Below are 18809 nucleotides of genomic sequence, written 5' to 3'. Positions count from 1 at the left end.
TTTATATAACTCAAAAAAATTTCATTAACCATATTTTACGTTAGTCTTTTCATAGGCATCATAAATATAGTATTCACTTATTATTTTATTATATTTGAGTTAAGAAAAAAAAATCTAAATTAATATATGTTTTAAAATCATACTTCATTACATCAATTAAATTTTGGTTGAGAATAAAATGTTGGACCCACAAATTTTGTTAATAATCTTGTCATCGAAATCTCCACAAGTGTTCATTAGAAGTTGGAATAATCCTAATTTGTATAATATCCCATCCTATTAAGCTAAGTATCTCATTATCACAAATCGATAAACAAATTTGTTGACATTACTATAACTATAAGGGTGAGCTTAATATATGGTTATGAAAATGTGGGTGAGATTTAGGAGTTAGTTTTAGAGCAATAACCTGATATTTTAATAATAATGTACTTTTCTAATAAACTATTTTATGTGCAATTTTTTTTATGACCAATATATAAGTTATTAATAAATACATATTACAGGTATATATCATAATATATCTTTTATGATCATTAACAAATATATATACATGGATTGAGAAACACAATAAAATATATATATAAAATCTACATCAATTCTAAGTAATCCTTATTAATATTTTTTGAGTAGATTTAGAATGATATGCTAATATATAATTAATATATTAAAAGATACAATTTACTTGTAATCTTCTCTAATACAAATTTCTATTTCTAAGATGAAACAAACCCTTAAACCAAAGGAAAAAACCCAATAAAAGCAGGGAAATCTACTTGCCTTTTGAAGGCTTGATTTGATTTGGTAAAATTTTTATTTTCTGAAAATAGTTTATGAAAATTATTTTTGAAAAAACAATTTTTTAAAAGGTGTAACACTTATATTTGATAAAATTATGTTAAAAATAGTTTTTAATAAGTACAAACACTATAATTATATTTGGTAAAACAGTTTTTAAAAATTAAAAAATTATAATAAATATATTTATAATGAAAAATAATATTTTTTTTAAAATTTTAGAGACTAATAATTTAAATATTTATTTGATTTACTTTCTGTATTAATATAAATAGAATTATTATTAGTCAATAACAAAACATTAAAACTTGTATGTAATATAATGTTAGTACTGATACGTCTATTATCCATCTATGTGTATTGACTCACTTTTACAAATCACGACAAATGGGACACACATCTTAAGTAAAATTATATATCTATAATTACATATGTATATATATGTTGTTATTATAATTTTGACTAATGTTCATGAAGTTGGTGTACAAAAATTTTATGATTGGTTTTTATAAACCTGGTCTTCTTCTTCACTTTAGAGAAAAATAAATTTCTACTAAAAAATACAAAAATAACGCACAAAAAATAATATAAATAGATAGAAGTTAATACTTAATACGTGATAGAGATGTATTTGTGTTGAAATTGTGAATATTAGGTTAAAAAATAAAAAATATATGAAGATTGTGTTAGAATTTGTGAAGGTTAGGTTTAGAAATTAGAAATATATGAGAATTCCAATAATAATATAATCACAAAAAATATGTGTGAAAAAATAAATAAAATCTGGTGTTAATAATTAATAATGATAATTTTAAATATTTATTATATTAGATTTTTTTTAATTTGGATAACCACAACTAAATTTTAAAAAGTTTTTTCTTACGTTCTTTTAAAAGCATTCATAATTTTTAAAAGTCGCAAACATAAATATTTGGACTTTTTAATTTACTAAATACAAAATAAGAACACATTTTCATTACATCATGATATATTACATCATGATATATTTGGACTTTGTATGATATGTTACATTACATCATGATATATGTAAACGCATCCATCCCATGCAGCACGTACCATCATTCATTCATTCATAGATTGATTCATTCATTCATTCATTACATAGCCATCTGATTTTGATCTCACTGAGGCCCACGCCATCTCTCTTTTCTATCTATCTATTCTGATTTCTGCATAACACACAACAATTCCATCCTCTCCAAAATTCCTTCTTTTTCGGATACAACAAAAACAACACAACGATTCTTCCCAGCTTCCCCTCATTCCTCCACTCCCTTCAAAAGGGTAACTTTAATTGCTCTTTGATTCTTCAATCACCCAAAAAGTGTTCATTTTTATCAGAAAAATTTTATGGGGTTTATTTAATTTGTCTATTTGATGTGAAATCTTTCAGGCTTTTTCGTTTCTTTTGCTTTCTCGGTTGAAATGTGAAAACTTTGTGTCTTGATTTGCGCCTGGATTGTTGCAAGTGGTTGTGATTTTCCTTTTTTTTTTCTTTTTATGATGGGGTTTTCTCTATTTTGTGTTTCAGAAAGGATCCAAAATTTTTGGGTTTTGTTTCTATTCATGTGAAGGTTCCTTTTGAGCTGCGGAGTCTAAGGTATGCCCATTCTCTCTCTCTCTCTCTCTCTCTCTCTCTCTCTCTCTCTCTTTCTCTCTCTTTGTAAATTGTGATTGAAGTTTGTTGATTGATTTTTTGCTCTTATGTATCTGAGGGTAAAAGGGGTAGTCAGAAAAATGAAGAGATAATATAGTGATTTGCGTCTGATGTGATTCTGAGCAACTTATGGTCGTATTTCAAGTTTGTTCTAGGCAGTCTTTTAACTTTTGGAGGATATAATGAAATAGAATGACCCAAGATTCTTGCTTTTGTATGTTTTGTTTTTGTTCCCTACAACAATAAAGTGAATTCAGGCATGTGGATTGTGGTTTTTTCTTAGTTATTAATTACTTTAATGGTTATTGTTTTGTGCAATTATAATTAACCGGTTTTGGTGTCACTTATAGGTGACTTCTAGTTTTGAGATGGACAGTGGGAATAAGGTAGATAATGGTTTGCAGCATTTGTTGAATGGGACTATCGAAGACACGCTGCAGAGTGAGTTGGAAAGGATACTGCAAGAGCAGCGCAATCAGCAGTTTATCAATCGAGAAAGGGATCTAAACATTTATCGAAGTGGAAGCGCACCCCCGACTGTGGAGGGATCATTAAGTGCTTTTGGTAGTCTAAGGAACTCTGATTTTGGGGCAATAAATAGTAGGAGTGGTAACAATAATGGGATTTTGACTGAAGACGAGATTCGTTCGCATCCAGCGTATCTTTCTTATTATTACTCGCATGAGAGTATAAATCCTAGGTTACCTCCACCACTGTTGTCGAAAGAAGATTGGCGTGTTACACAAAGGTTTCAGGTTGGAGGATCTCCATATGATGGATTTGGGGATTGGAGGAAGAAGATGGTTGCAAATGGTGATAGTTCATCGCTGTTTTCGATGCAACCAGGATTTCCTGTGCAACAAGCAGAGAATGATTTGATGGAATTGAGGAAAGCCAGTTTGCAAAATTCCTCTAGGCAGGGTTCAGCTCAGTTGCTGGATCGGCATATGGATTTGGCTAGAATAGGGGCCGGAGCTGGTGTTGGTGGAAGGAGAACACCTATTGCTGATATTCTTCAGGTAATTGATTAATTCCAATCCCAATTGCATGTGTATTTTGGTTCTAGGTGAGACATTTTCAGTGCATTCGACTTTGAGGTGTCATTTTTACTTGCAACTATGATTCAGTTGCATAATTGGTCTTTACATGCTCTTGCCTTATCCTTCAATTTCTGACAATATCCTTGACCTTCCATTAAGGTGAAACTGTTTGTCACTTCCATAATTTATGGCTTGTGCTTGTTAGTGTTTTAAATTTTAATGAAAAGAAAAAAATGAAGTGCTACGAAAAGCTGTGTTTGCTATTTATTAGTGTTCAATCATCAGCATTTTTGTTATGCTTATAACTGAATTTAGTGTTTTACCAGGAAGGACTTGATCAACCTACTTCCTTGTCTAGCAATATGTCACGCGCAGTGAGTCACAATACATTTGGCGATATTTTGGATTCAAATGGCATTGTTGATCGCGAGTCTTTGGAGGGCTTGCGTTCTTCAGCTTCCACTCCTGGTTTGATTGGTCTTCAAACACACGGTGTCAATGGTACTCATAGTTTTTCATCTGCTGTGGGTTCTTCTTTGTCAAGAGTTACAACCCCTGAACCACAGGTTATTGGGAGACCCCTTGGATCCGGAGTTCCTCCATTGGGTGGTAAAGTTTTCTCTGTTGAGAAAAGTGTTAATGGCTTGGGGACCCAGATTGGTCATTCTTCTAGTATGACTGATATTGCCGATATAGCGTCTTCATTATCAGGGTTAAGTTTGTCTGCTGCTAGGCACGCGGAGCAAGAGAATCTTTTAAAAGCTAAGCTACAAATGGAAGTTGATAATCATCCCAATGTTCTGTTAAATTCACAGAACAATGTTAATTTGGCCAGACATAATGGGCTAGTAGCAAACTTTAACACATTTGGTTCAAATGATCAAATCAATCTACTGAAAAAAACAGCTTCTTTTGCCAGTTTGCGCTCGAAAGTGCACTCTAGTGGAAATATGACAAGTTTGCCAAATATAGACTACACTGGCCATGCTACTGCCTCATATCCTGTAAACTCGAAATCAAATGCTGTATACAATAATCAACTTGAAACAGGTCTCTCTCTCTCTCTCTCTCTGTGTGTGTGTGTGTGTGTGTGTGTTCTGTGTGTGTGTGTTGAAATTTAATTTAAGCCGGTGTAATTTAGTCTTGTTAATTAGCATTAACAGTTCAGTGTTTCGGTTCCAGCTTTGAGGAGTTGCAGAGATGGACAAAGTTTAGAGGCACTGGCAAATCAGATTGGTCTCGACCTTCATTGTACAAATATGGATCCGCGCTTAATACAATGCTTGCAGCAAAGTTCTGATTACTCAATGCATGGGGTGAGTGGTTCCAGTGATCCTTCTCAAATGAGGAACTTTTCTGACACCTCAAATGGAGAATTAGAGGGATTTCGGAAAGCATATCTTGATTCACTTCTAGCTCAGCAAAAGCAACAATATGAACTCCCACTCCTGAGCAAATCCGGGCTTATGAATCCTAGGTTCTATGGCAGTCAGCCGTATGGTATTGGGATGCCATATACAGGGAAACAGCTTGCAAGTTCCTCACTTACTTCCCTTGTATCTGGAAATCCATTGTTTGAGAATGAACGTTTATCTCGCTTGAATTCTATGATTAGAAGCTCAATGGGAGGTTCTAGTGGCTCATGGCATGCTGATATTGGCAATAACATGGACGGAAGATTTCCTTCGTCTTTACTGGATGAGTTCAAGAACAACAAGGCTAGAACTTTTGAACTTCTAGACATCGTTGATCATGTGGTTCAATTTAGGTATGAATGTTGCTCCTGAATTGTTGTTCCTAATCATATAACGCTCTGTTAGTCTGAATTATAATCTCTTACATAATGCAGTACCGATCAGTATGGCAGCCGATTTATTCAGCAGAAACTAGAAACAGCTTCGGTAGAGGAGAAGACCAAGATATTTCCCGAGATCGTTCCTCATGCTCGTACCTTGATGACTGATGTCTTTGGAAATTATGTTATACAAAAAGTACAATTAACTTCTAATCGAGTACCGTCATGAATATGTTCCTTTGGTTTGATTGTTCATTCTATTTTATCATGCTTGACATTGCAGTTTTTCGAGCATGGTACGGAAGATCAAAGAAAGGAATTAGCCAGCCAGCTTACAGGTTATGTTTTACCTCTTAGCCTGCAAATGTATGGCTGCAGAGTGATTCAGAAGGTGCCTTTCAAGCCTTAAATTCTCATTTTCCTATTCATATGCTTTATCTAAGTCTAGTTTCCCCATTTTTTGTATAAGATATGTGCTGGTTCAATATTTCACATGTCAAGTTGTATCACATCAATCTTACATGGTCCTTTGGTGTATAATTGGTAATCGCTATGATTTGAGAAGGAAGTTGAAGTTCTTAAGTGGTTTGCAGTGAATATTGGTATTTATTGTTACATGGAAATAGTTTAAAGAACCGAGCCCCCAACCTGAACGTTTTTGTTCTGTTTATTGTTTGCTCTTTAGATATGCCGGATAAATCAGTGCATTCTTTCAAATCTCAGCTAAATTTGTTAACAGGCCTTGGAGGTTGTTGATGTAGAGCAGCAGACTCAAATGGTTTCAGAACTCGACGGTGCAATAATGAAATGTGTACGGGATCAAAATGGAAACCACGTTATTCAGAAGTGTATAGAGTGTGTCCCTCAAGATAGAATTCAGTTTATTGTCTCATCTTTCTATGGTCAAGTTGTTGCACTTTCTACTCATCCCTACGGTTGCCGTGTTATTCAGGTCAGAAAATTGCACGTGGTATTTTATGTTTTATTGACCTAGTGATGAGCTTATCTATTTTATAATCGTATTGAACATGTGGATGTTAACAGAGGGTTCTAGAACATTGTGATGCTCTAAATACACAACAAATTATAATGGATGAAATCATGCAATCTGTATGCACTTTAGCACAGGATCAATATGGAAATTATGTTATTCAGGTACGAAGCATTCAACAATGTGTTTGTTCGATTAGATTATTTTGAATACACATAAGCAGGCTGTGTTGTTATCTTTTGAGTACTTTATCTTATGCATATTACTTAATTGTTGTGTACTTTATCTTTATTTTGTTACTTCTAAATACCATGCTTCTTTTATAGCATATCCTCGAACACGGTAAACCAGATGAAAGGACAGCTATTATTAGCAAGCTTGCAGGACAAATTGTTAAAATGAGTCAACAAAAGTTTGCTTCTAATGTTATTGAGAAGTGCTTGGCTTTCGGTAGTCCCGAAGAACGCCAGATTTTGGTGAATGAAATGCTTGGTAACTCTGATGAGAACGAGCCGTTACAGGTTTGGCCCCTTTCATCTCTCATTAACTAAATCTATAAACAGATATGATAGAAGTAAAATTATCAAATCAGAGGCACTTCCTGAGTTGGATTATGACAATGAAATCGCAGGCTATGATGAAGGATCCTTTTGGTAACTATGTTGTTCAAAAAGTGCTCGAGACTTGCGACGATCGAAGTCTTGAGCTGATTCTTTCTCGCATCAAGGTTCACTTAAATGCCCTGAAGCAGTATACCTACGGCAAGCACATAGTTTCGCGCGTGGAGAAGCTCATAACCACTGGAGGTAAAGAATTCAGTTACTACTTTTTGTGAATTGTTCAGGAAGCAATGGAATTTCTAACAATTCGATTGGCCTCATTTGCAGAAAGGCGCATAGGGTTGTTAGCCTAATCTACTAGCTCCTCCTCAAGCATCATAATTGAAGTCTTGATGACAAATCGTCCTCCTCCTCGCGCCACCACATAAATCCGTTGTACAGCTAACATGGATGTTAGCCTAATTTACTAGCTCCTCCTCAAGCATCATAATTGAAGTCTTGATAACAAATCGTCGTCCTCCTCCTCGCGCCACCGCATAAATCCGTTGTACAGCTAACATGGATGTTAATATATCCCTAAGTTTTGATTAAGCATTGGAGGGACAATTGAATAAATTAATTTTTCTTACTATGGTTTGGTTTTGTTATTATTAACTCCATAAAGAGAGTTGAGTTAGGATGCAAAGATTAGGGTGATGGCAATGTGTCTTTTTTTTCTTTTGCAGTGTACATGAAAATCCATTGTTCTGTAAAGCAAATCAATGGTAAAAGATTCATTGCAATAACTGGAGTCTGTAGTTGAGACTCTCAACTTCCACTTTAAATGTGTAAATAATACTGCTTCTCGGCTGATATTGTCTTTTTATCTCTGGCTTCTATCTTTTAACTGCATTTATTCGTTTGTGTAATGTGTTTAGACTATGGATTTAAATTGTTCAGAGCTATAAATACAATAGATTAGGAGTAGAAGGTCTTAATGAAAGAAACATGAGTTTTCTAAATCTTAAATACATTCGTTGAGAGATCTAAATTTTTTAGGTCAAATTATTCTGGTAGTCTTTGTAATTTTTTTAAATTTGTAACTAGGTCTGTACATTTTAAAATTTTTTAATTAGATTTCTACATCATTTTTTAAATTTGTAATTAGATCTTTATCTTTAGCATATTTAAAACTAGTTAAACGATTTAAAACTAGTTAAACGTTTTTGGAATAACAACGAAATTTATAACTATGTGAAGATCTCATTAAATTTTTTTTATAAATTTGATAAAACTATAACTACTAATAGAGTAATTTAATCAATTTTTTACTCATGTATTATTCTTTTAGCTCAAACCTTTGATGAGGTGCTTAACTTACTTTTGACAAAAATATGAAGTTATTTGATCCAAAAGAAAAGTATTTTGTGTATGCATAAATATAAGTTTAGATCTATAAAGATAGATTAGGAAGAGAGATTGAGATTAAGAGACTGAGACTGAAAAATAGATATTGAAATAAGTCTCAGTATTGTGTTTAGTGTAAAGTGAGACAGAGACTGAAATAAAAATGAAACTCTAATTTAATTTGCACAAAGAATAAAGTTGAAATTAATTAATTGAATGTGGTATTTTAAGTATAAAATGTTATTAAAGTTTCAGTCTTCATCTCAAAAAATTTCAGTACCCTGTGTCTCCACTTTTTGTCGATACTGAAATATTGAAATTTTAGAGACAAAGACTGAAATTTTAATACCAGTCTTTAGGCCAACAAACATTATACTGAATCTCAGTCTCTTAGTCTTCGTTCTAATACCTCAAAACAAATGCTACTTAAGAGATGATATAAAGTAATAAACTTCAGTTCAAATACTAAAAAGATCTATTTATTAGAAAAACCTATTCAAGTAATATTTTAGACATGCATGTTTGGTTCTGCATTTGGCCTACTCATTGGGATCACAATATTCAAATACTTTCATATTCAGATGTGAATGACTAGTTAGTCTTGGAAAAATATATAAATAAAATAAAAGATAAAATAAATGTTCAACTCAATTTATTCTGCCGAGAACCAATTGCAAAGTAACAAGTATCTTGGCAAAAATAGGCTTCACCAAATCCACCAAAAAAAGAGGTTTTACTTGTTTCTTTTAAGGAACCTCGTTATTTATGTTTGTCAGAATCTTGGTAAATAAATTTATAAGCTTCATAAGTTAAAGAAGAGCATTGAGATCAGATAGTGAATTCTGAAATAACGCAGCAATTAATTTGTGTAGATACTAAATAGTAGTAGTAGTTAGTTATTAAAATTATAATTAACTATATTAACTCACACACATTGCACATTGTTATAACTAAAATTGTTTAGTAAATGTGGAAAGATTTATGAGTTTTATCTCAACATTTTTTTATATTTAATATTTGATTAAATTATTTTGACAATCATATGTGAAAATTTATATTCAAATAAAAAAAATAATGACAAAAGTATAGTTCACTGATGATGTGGTTAGTTGTTCAAAACTTTTCTTGTAGAGCACGTAGCAAAAGTGAAGTGGTGACTTCAAGCTATAACTTGGTTGAAAAATTCTTTGTGAGAAGCTCTTCCATAGTTGTGGTCAGAGTTGAACTGAGAAAGGTGGGGTGTACCTGCAAAAGACACTCCGACGCTCAAGTCAGTAAATATTTAAGAGATATAATAATTCTATGAATATAGAATGTTAAAAATATGACCATAGAAACATAAAATATGTCAAAAATATTATTTGAGTAATGGATCAAAGTATATATTTTGTTAATATTAATTATTATATGTCAAAATATGCATATATAAATAAACAGTAAAATATATCACAGACATATTATTTGTGTGCTTGATTTGGTATATTAAAATGAAAACATGATATGAAAGAAAAAACATAAAAATAGAATAAAAAGAAAAGAAGAAAAAAGAGGCTAAGATTTATAAAATATAATGAAAAAAATAAAAACAAACATAAAAAACAACTGACATTAATTTTATAGAAGCATCCATTAAGATCATGTATATATATATATATAAACACAGACACACAAACTTATTATATAAAAAAAAAACTATAATACACCAAGAATTTTAGTAATAGGAATGTCTTCGTAACTATACATTATTTGTGCTTTAACTTTTAAACTTTGTTAATTCATAACCTTCAATTAGTTATGAAGATGAGAAATTAATAATATCGTTTAATATAAATACTGTCACAAAAATTGTAATTGAATAATTATGAATATTAACAATAATACTCACTTAAATAAATAAAAAAAAGCATTTTCTCAAAGTAAACATAGAGTAAAAAGAAGCAACAAAAAAAAGAGAAATAATTTTAAGTTTAGAAATGAGTTTTATATTTATCCTCATATCTATTTCTCTTATGTTTTATTTTTCATTATTCTTTTTATTTGTCAATTTTAAGTCACCACATGCAATAGATAAGTACAAAAACCTCAACTAATGTAAAATCTTTTTAAAAAAACTAAAAAAAAAATCTAATTTCTAGTTCTATTTGTCAAGAATCATAATACCATAACATTTTTAGTTTAAAAAAATAGTTATAAACTATCAACTACCATTATTATAATTGTATATACATGTCCGTGTGAAAATGAGAATTATATCGCAAAGGAGATTGAGACATTGAGTAAAATATATTTGACAAATGACAAAATTTATATATACTTAGTAATACTTACATATCCGTTTATATGTCAAATTAATAAGAATATGTGATCAAATTGTAAAAAAAAAAAGGACACTATAATATGAGAAGAAAAAATGGGAAAAAAAGAGTGAGTTGGGCAAGGAATTGTGGAAGAAGAAAATAAATAAGTGTGAATGTGACTTCATATAAAAACGATAAATAGTAAAAATGAGTAAAAAGAGATAATAAAATAAGTTTTATAGCTCAATTACACTAAAAAAAATTATTTAACATTAACAGCACAAAATAACCTAAATGGCTAAAACAGATAAATGTCAAAAGAGGCAGATGAAAGTTAAGGAAAATCTTAAATTATAATACAAAGAGAAAAAGTAAGTTATGCCACACTGGTAAAAAAATGATCCGACACAATAAAGAAATGTTAAGTATTTGAGAATGAATGTTAAACTACCATGGTTTGATTGGTTTCTCTTTTTATATTTTATATAATAGATATATACATAGATTCTCCTCTTTAGCATACTGTTTTTCTTTGAGTTTTAATATGGAGAGAGAGAGAGAGAGAGAGAGATCACTCTTCCTGTAAATGAGATGCACTATAAGAATATAGGACTGTACAAGGGGGGAAAATGAGGATATGTACAAAAGAATAGAAGCAGAATAAAGGGGAAGAGCCAACTGGTATAAATATGCAACTTCAATAAAAAAAACTCATAACCACAGCCGAGTGAAGAGCCATAAACAAGAACAGATGATAAAGTAGCTGCATGCATGAAATACTTCAATCCTAACCACCAAAATTCCACCATCTCTTCTTTCTCTTTGCATAGGGTGCCGGCAACTCTGGTTACAGTTAAATGAAGAATATCATTAAAGGCAAGAGTTACAAGAAAATAGATCCTCCTAACTTGAGCAAAAACTAAAGAAAAGAAAAAGCTACATAAGAAAGTCTAATCTTCCAATCTCTTATCTAAAATATGTTGTGTTGCTTTTCTTATGTTACTTGCCTTTCCTTTTTCCCCAAAAATTTGAGGATTATGCATAGAAGCTAATCCGCAATTATAACGACACTAGAACAATCTGTCTGAGGTACAACAAATGAATCCAAAATGCATAAAACAAAATAACATAGGGGACATCTCAGCAAGGTTGTATAGCTTAATTATAACTCAACTATCAATAAACTTTGCCACTCCCCTCATCATTCCTTACTCTCGTACAAAAAAACACCCTTGAATTGCTTGCTTAAAATTTGTAGCTGCATTTGGTAAATAGGATACATATCACAATAATTAGGACATGGTAATGTGAGAAATGTTCTGAACCTTCCAAAGGACATTATAAAAGTAAGAGACTCAATGGAGCAATAAAGTCAAAATTAAATTTTTCTACGGTACTTGTATGGAATTACCTCCTTCGGGATAAATTGGGTTGTAATGCACCTCCGCCCAAAAGCTCAGAAAGATCACTGCAGTAGTTACGATGGAAACTCTCTTAGCATGTCCTTAAAACAGAAGTTAAAATACTATAGGTACTTGTCATTTAAGATTATGCATCACAGTTGACAAATTACTTTCGAATAGATAAACAAAATAATACCAATTTAAATTTCGCTCATTTCGCAAGAGTCAAACAAAACCACTAACAGTAGTAAGAACCATTTTGCTTCTATATACAAATCTGCATGCCTCTGTTTCACCATAATAGAATTTTATAGATATAGAATAATAAACTCAATGTATACTAATATAATCTTACCTTTTCCAGACTTCTGTGTCTGTGGAAGAATCTCGATGTAACACATATCCTTAAATGATGTAATCACAAAAATTTTGACACCATACTGAAATGTAGAAACAAAAAGACAACCTCAGCAAATCATAGAAGTGATTGATGATGTAAATCAACTAAGATGCAAAGGTTTTCCTTCAACATTTCAAATCATGAGATATGCTAATTGGATTGAATTCCATCCACAAAAATAGTCAACTATGGCATATAACAATGATATATCTTAAAAATGTCTCGGTAACAAATCCTTCTACGCATCACATGACCTCCCTAATCATTTTTAAGTAACTAGCATTCAACAGTTGTCTTTTTTCAAGCCAAAACAATGTTTTGTTTAAACAAAGATTATGGTTCAATAGAATAAGTTCACTACATAACCATTTGAACTTTACTAGAAAAATGCCCTAAAGCTGCTACAGCTTTTATAATAAACCATACCTGCTAAGATGGCTTCTAAAAGATACAAATAATGCTTTACATGAATCCAATAGACTAAGCATCCAATGCAATGCATCAGACAGATAAAGAACACTGACTTTGAAATCTCAAGCCAAAAAGAAGGATATCATAATAAATACAAAATGGAAATGGTATATTTCATCATACCCAATCGGCAGCAGCCTGCAATGTGACATGATCACCCCATTCACCATTCCTAATATCAGTGAACCATGAGAACATCAATAAAGCCATACCATCTGAAATCGCATAGCCTAGTCTTTACATAGATATAATGCTATAAAGTATAAACATACTTGCTCATTTTCTTTAAGTAATCACTATACTCCATTGGAACATAGCCCCCATATAGTTCTGGATAAGACTTGAGCTGACACCAAACACAGCAGAAAACAATATATCAATAACAAGAGATAGATTAAGGTCGCCCACTCAAAAATAATCTGTTGTTAACTTGCCACAAACATGAACAAACCTGTTGAACAATTTGCTCCCGCACATGTTTGTGATACTCTGGTGAGCGATAGAGTTGATCTGACAAAGAACGAAACTGGAAAAATACAAAACCAATAAGACACTTTTTAAACAATATAAACTACCATTAGAAAAAGGAAGTTATGCATCATGATCCATTGCAAATTTCTCAAAAAAACAGCCAGTGAAGTTGAATCCTTTCAAAAAAAATGATATTAGTATAATTCAGATGCTATTCATTAAATCTTAAACTATCTTACAAGGATAAATTAAACCTTAAATAAAGGAATTGTTATAATCCAAAAATAATGGATAAAGACCCAACCTGGCAGTTACCATCTCCTTCAACCTTACGCTCAACCACTTCATACAACTGCAATCTAAGAAGGATCAAATTCATTAAATTAGATGAATCCTAAATAACCAAACAACCAAGTTAAGATATATATTTTGCTCTAACTTGCAGATAGGAAGCTGACGGAAAATAAAGAAAAAGGAGAATAAGCCAGATATTACAATATAGTATCTGCTAGTCCAACATTCCCTACCTCTTCCTCTTTGTGTTGCATATTATCAAACGAAGGAGATTTGGGTCTATAAAATCTCATTTCTCAATTTATTGCCGTGGCATCCATCTAGTTAGCTATGGCAATTTCTTTTAAGATCAAAGTCATCAAGGAACCAAGTATTCAGAAATTAAGTCATTATGGCACCAAGTTATTCAGAAAGTAATTAACTAAGAGTGCAAGGAGTGTTTTCCCTCTAATATGAAGAGAGTGTGGGGTGACCTAATGGCTGTTCACCTGTTCCTACATCCTTCTGCTTTGTCGTACTGGCTACTTAATGGTTGTTCACTACCTATGCTGTACTAGTATACTAGTAAATTTTAATGAGAGCTGCAATAAGGTTCTACCTTTGTGGCTAAATAGTATTCCCATTTTAGTTACACTAACAAATCATTTGCCCATTTAGGAGGAAAAGGGGGGGGAGGGGGGTTAGCAGATAGAATTACAGGTTAGATATGCCTTTTACTTTTTACCTAGAAAACAACTTACACTAAAAAAATTATAAATCATAAATAAACCAAGACCTGTCTAGTAGCCTTTGGTGATCTGATACTTCTTCATCATATGATGGAATTTTTTCATTGGTTTTAGGAATATGCTGCAAGTACAGACAAGAGACATTTGTATTAATATCCAAATTGGAATTCTATAGCTACACTCACATATAAAGTATACATCACTAAGTATTACATATATAAGAAATTATAGAAAGAAGAAATCCAATGATACTAAATACAACAGAATTTGGCTGCACTAAAAGGCTAAACTTACAGGGATTGGGACCATCTGGTTTAATATTTTGCCTACTTCACCGTCAAGAGAAGACTCATCCATTATTTCCAACGTATGCCACATATCATCACTAATAACTGGAATCTCTCCTGACCCAGAAGAGGAACCATAAACATCAATGTCATGCATACCATTTTCCCTTCCACTTGAATCATAATTCTCTGCTTCTGGAATGTTGTATGGCTCACTGTTAGAGTTCTGGCAAGTTTCATTGCCTACATGTTGTTGACAATTTATCATGACAAGTTTGAAAAATATCCAGCACATCAAAAAGATAACAATAGAGTAGCCAAGCTTATACCACCAAAATTTCTGCTTCCATCTGAGTAAGAATGCCAATCCTGTGCAAGTACGGCTGCCCGCGCTTGATCATTCCCAAATTTCGACATCCCAGAAGCTTCCAAGGATTGAAGTTGTGATAATTCTTCCTGGTAAGCACGAGCAACAGCTTCATCATTCTCCACGTACGAAGGCTGACAGAAGCCTTCTCTAACATATTCTACGCTGCTACTTAAATCCGGATCATATCTAGTTATGATACTAGGAGAACCATTATTGGAAAGTGTGCAAACATCTAAGAGATTATGAAGGCCCCAGCGAACAACATCAGGATCCATGTCATATGCTGTCATGATCCTTCAAAACAAGGAACTCTATCCAATCCAAGGACTAGCTGTCTTATCCCAAGAGTTCAATATCTGAAACAGAAAAGGTGCAATGCATTCAGACATCATATAAACAATAAACTTCAGAAAAAAGAAGCAAAATATTAAAATGGTTCCTAATCAACCTAACAAGATCAGTTCAAAATGAAAATATAGACAAGGAATAAAGCACTAAATTCAATATATTCAGTTATTCACTACATAAACACTTGGATCAGAAGCTACAATCCTTCAACTCAAACAGAGTTACCCAAACAGTATATCATATACACTTAGACCAATACAATGCTTCTTCAACATGAAATTAAATATCTAGTGTTGTTTAACCTTGGAAAAAAAAGAAATAACCATGATATCCAACCCCAAAGCATTAACCTTGGAACATGCAAATCTTTGAATCACAACCTTTTTTCCCGTGAAAAAGAATATAACACCTAAATCCATATCCCAAAGCACAGAAAATCCCTAGCCAACCAAAAGCGTAACCACCCGCTCCTCCCAAAAAAAGAAGAATTTTTTAAAAATAAAAAAAAAATAAAAATAAAGAACCTGAGGTAGAAAAATAAAAGGTAAAGAAAAGACTAAACCAACCTCGGATTAAGCAGAAAAAGGAAGATAGGGATTTGGGAATGGAAGAATGAGAAGAAAAGGGGAGGGTAATTGAATTCTTGAAGAAATGGAATGCTAATGAATTGGATGGATTGGAAGTAAGAGAAAGTGTGGCGCGATCTCAATGAATTCCCCAAAGGTTAAGAATCATTACAAATAAAAAAAAAAAGAAAAAAGCGCAGTATATATTACTATAGCTTAAAACGACGTCGCTTGTAACGTCTTTTCTTGAAATTCGGCATCTTTATTTCCACCACGGTATGAATCAGAAAACCGTCGCCGGTTATTTTCACGTGACGTGTCATGATATCATTATTTTCGTTCTATCCATACGGCTTAGATTCTCTCTGAGTCTCATGCTATTTTTATTTTTTAGAGTATCAGTTTTATTCAAGAGGAATAGCCTTAGACAGTATACACTATATAACTCTATATTAGTTTCACTTGTTTGATTTAGAAAATGAGTTTAATTTTAATGTAGTGATAGAATTAAGTTGTTTCAAATTATATTTGTTTTATATATGAATATTTATATCATAGTTATAAAAAAATATTTTTAGTAACATAACAATAAATAATTAAATATATTTATATTAATTTACATTTTTAAGACATTAAAACTAAATTTTTAAAGAATCTTTTGTATCTTTAAAATTATACAGAGTGGGATATTTTCAACATTTTTTTCTTTCTTTTTTTCAAACAACAATACATTGAGTTAGTGAAATATTTTTTAACATTATAGATAGTATTATAGACATCAATGTTTTACTTGCTCACTTCAGAAATAACTTGCACTTTTGAACATTATTTTCATAAAATGAACGAACTCAAATATGCATATTTTCATAAAATATCTTTCTAATTATCCTCTAGTTCCTAAACCAAAACGTTTTGAATTTTTTTTATGCTTTCAAAATAGTAGTTCATTCTTTCTTTCTTTTCTTTAGTCTATACAGATCAAGATCAAGAAAAAAAACTGTATATTATTCAAGACATTCATAATTAAGAATTGTTTACCCATAATATTTGAATCCGTTTGAAAAGTAGCAGAAGCTATTTTTTCTGACTTTTAAATTATGAAAAGTGTTTGGTATTATTTTGAAAAAAACTTTTAACTTTTCGAAAAGTTAATTTATAATTTTTTAAAAAAGTTAAAATATATGACTTCTCCTACTAGATAAGTCATTCTTTCATTTTCGTAAAAAAAATGACTTCAAAACAAACAAAATCTACTTTTATTCTTGGTTCTCTAAAAAAATACTAGAAATACTGCCCCCACCACTATTTTCACTCAAGGTCCATATGCTAAAAGTATTGGCCTTTTACTATCATTTTCAGGTATGATTTATCTACTAAAATATTGATTCTTCACCATCATTTTAAAACAATGTTTCATCTGAACCACTTATTGCATATATTCTTTCCATTGACCCACCATACACAATAGGTTTCATCGATTCACTAATGGCTTGTGCTCGTGTAGAGATTATTGGTGACTGAAAGTTGAAAAATATGTTAACCATATGAACAGAACTGCTTAATTCCAGTGTGCTCCCTTTTCACTTAGTTTCAAGAATAATACTGAAGTTGTAATGATTTCTTTGATGTTTTAAGTTCTTAGCATGTCATTGACAAGTGGCACCGGGAACCAACAGTCATCCTTTTTTGACAGAGATGCATGGCCAATCTTTTTCATGTCTTAATTCAAATGTTTATAATTGTAAGGAAAGCTTCCTTTTAACGTGACGAAATCAACCGAGATGAATTATTTTTAGTTTTTTATGTGATATGTTTTACAACGCTCTCTCCCATTGACCCACCATACACATATTCTAATTTAAATTAAATTCGATTGTGGCTATGTTGTTACAGTATTCAGGATTTATAGTTGAAGGGTTATTGTTTCAAGGGCATCTGGAAAGAAATGACAATCAAATATGGAAGTGTGGAAAACATCAGAACCATTCACACGTACAATGATACAAAATACATGCATAACCATTGACAATTAGTAGAATGCGATTTTCGCATCCAAACGCTGGAGTTCCCTGTCAACTCCCAAAGAAGGAAGAACGACGTGCTTGATTTAAGAGTCTGGTTCTGGGAGAATATGAAATTTTCTTAACCAAAGATGTACTGGTTAGTGCTAGGCACGCCTTGTAAAGATCTTCCATTGGATCAAATTAGGAATTTTTTTTATCATTTTACCACTCTATTTTTATTATTAAATTTGGATTTAATATTGTGTGGTATAAAATCTCAACTTTAATTTTATTTTTTTCCATGTAATTTTATTTTTATATAGCTCCTATTATTTTTATAGTTAGTTATAGCAAGTTGGAAATTCTAATAGAAGTAAAAAAAATAAAAACAGCAACAAAATATACATTGACACACATTTCACATTTATTTTTATTTACCACACAAAAACACCTTATGGGTGAAGATGAAGTAGAAGAACCGGTTTTTATCAAAGAATGGGAACTAATAAGAGAGCAAATAAAAAATTAATTCTCTAAACAATTGTAATATTAGTGATTAGGTTATAGAAAAATCAACATTTAATATTGAAAAGTATTTATTATCATTGTTGTTTTAATATTAATTTTTTGTGAAAAAAATGATATTTTTTGAGTTATTTATCCAAATGTTACAACTTTCAAATAAGTACTTCTATAACTAAAAATCTAAATACAAAATAACATATTTATAAGCTATTATTAATAAAAGTCCTTATACTTTAAACTCTTTTAAAAATTTAAGTTGTTCACCCAAAATGAATCTTAGAACCATAAATCAACTTATAAATCTACATCCAAATCTTAAGAAGTAAATTAAATTACTCTCTTTATCAAGAAATAACTGTTTTTTTCACTTTTTTAGTTTAAAATTAATGTATCATAAG

The 18809-nt window shown here is 31.4% G+C and overlaps 2 protein-coding genes across 3 annotated transcripts; one reads left to right on the top strand and one right to left on the bottom strand.

Moving 5' to 3' along the window:
* The first annotated feature begins 1831 nt into the window (after positions 1–1831).
* On the top strand, positions 1832–7727 carry LOC112712652 (pumilio homolog 4). Its single transcript, XM_025765574.3, has 12 exons — positions 1832–2103; positions 2351–2419; positions 2827–3495; positions 3843–4566; positions 4699–5284; positions 5366–5507; positions 5595–5702; positions 6051–6263; positions 6356–6466; positions 6629–6823; positions 6934–7108; positions 7190–7727. The coding sequence occupies exons 3-12, from the start codon at positions 2845–2847 to the stop codon at positions 7213–7215; spliced, it is 2931 nt and encodes a 976-aa protein (XP_025621359.1). The 5' UTR covers positions 1832–2103; positions 2351–2419; positions 2827–2844; the 3' UTR covers positions 7216–7727.
* Positions 7728–10973: 3246 nt separating this feature from the next.
* On the bottom strand, positions 10974–16101 carry LOC112712651 (OVARIAN TUMOR DOMAIN-containing deubiquitinating enzyme 9). 2 transcript variants are annotated; one of them, XM_025765572.3, is made up of 11 exons: positions 15884–16101; positions 14929–15325; positions 14607–14842; positions 14360–14433; positions 13595–13649; positions 13271–13345; positions 13092–13165; positions 12943–12991; positions 12304–12388; positions 11957–12013; positions 10974–11388 (listed from the first exon to the last, which is right to left on the bottom strand). In XM_025765572.3, exons 2-11 carry the CDS (start codon positions 15257–15259, stop codon positions 11333–11335), a joined length of 1092 nt encoding a protein of 363 aa, XP_025621357.1. In that variant the 5' UTR covers positions 15260–15325; positions 15884–16101; the 3' UTR covers positions 10974–11332. The 2 variants fall into 2 exon arrangements, with proteins under 2 accessions (XP_025621357.1, XP_025621358.1); XM_025765573.3 differs by having other exon boundaries at positions 10974–11803; positions 15884–16059.
* Between the last annotated feature and the right edge of the window lie 2708 nt (positions 16102–18809).

The sequence above is a fragment of the Arachis hypogaea genome, chromosome 9, assembly GCF_003086295.3.
Source record: "Arachis hypogaea cultivar Tifrunner chromosome 9, arahy.Tifrunner.gnm2.J5K5, whole genome shotgun sequence".
NCBI classification, from domain to species: domain Eukaryota; kingdom Viridiplantae; phylum Streptophyta; class Magnoliopsida; order Fabales; family Fabaceae; genus Arachis; species Arachis hypogaea.
This window is presented reverse-complemented; position numbering and strand designations above follow the sequence as displayed.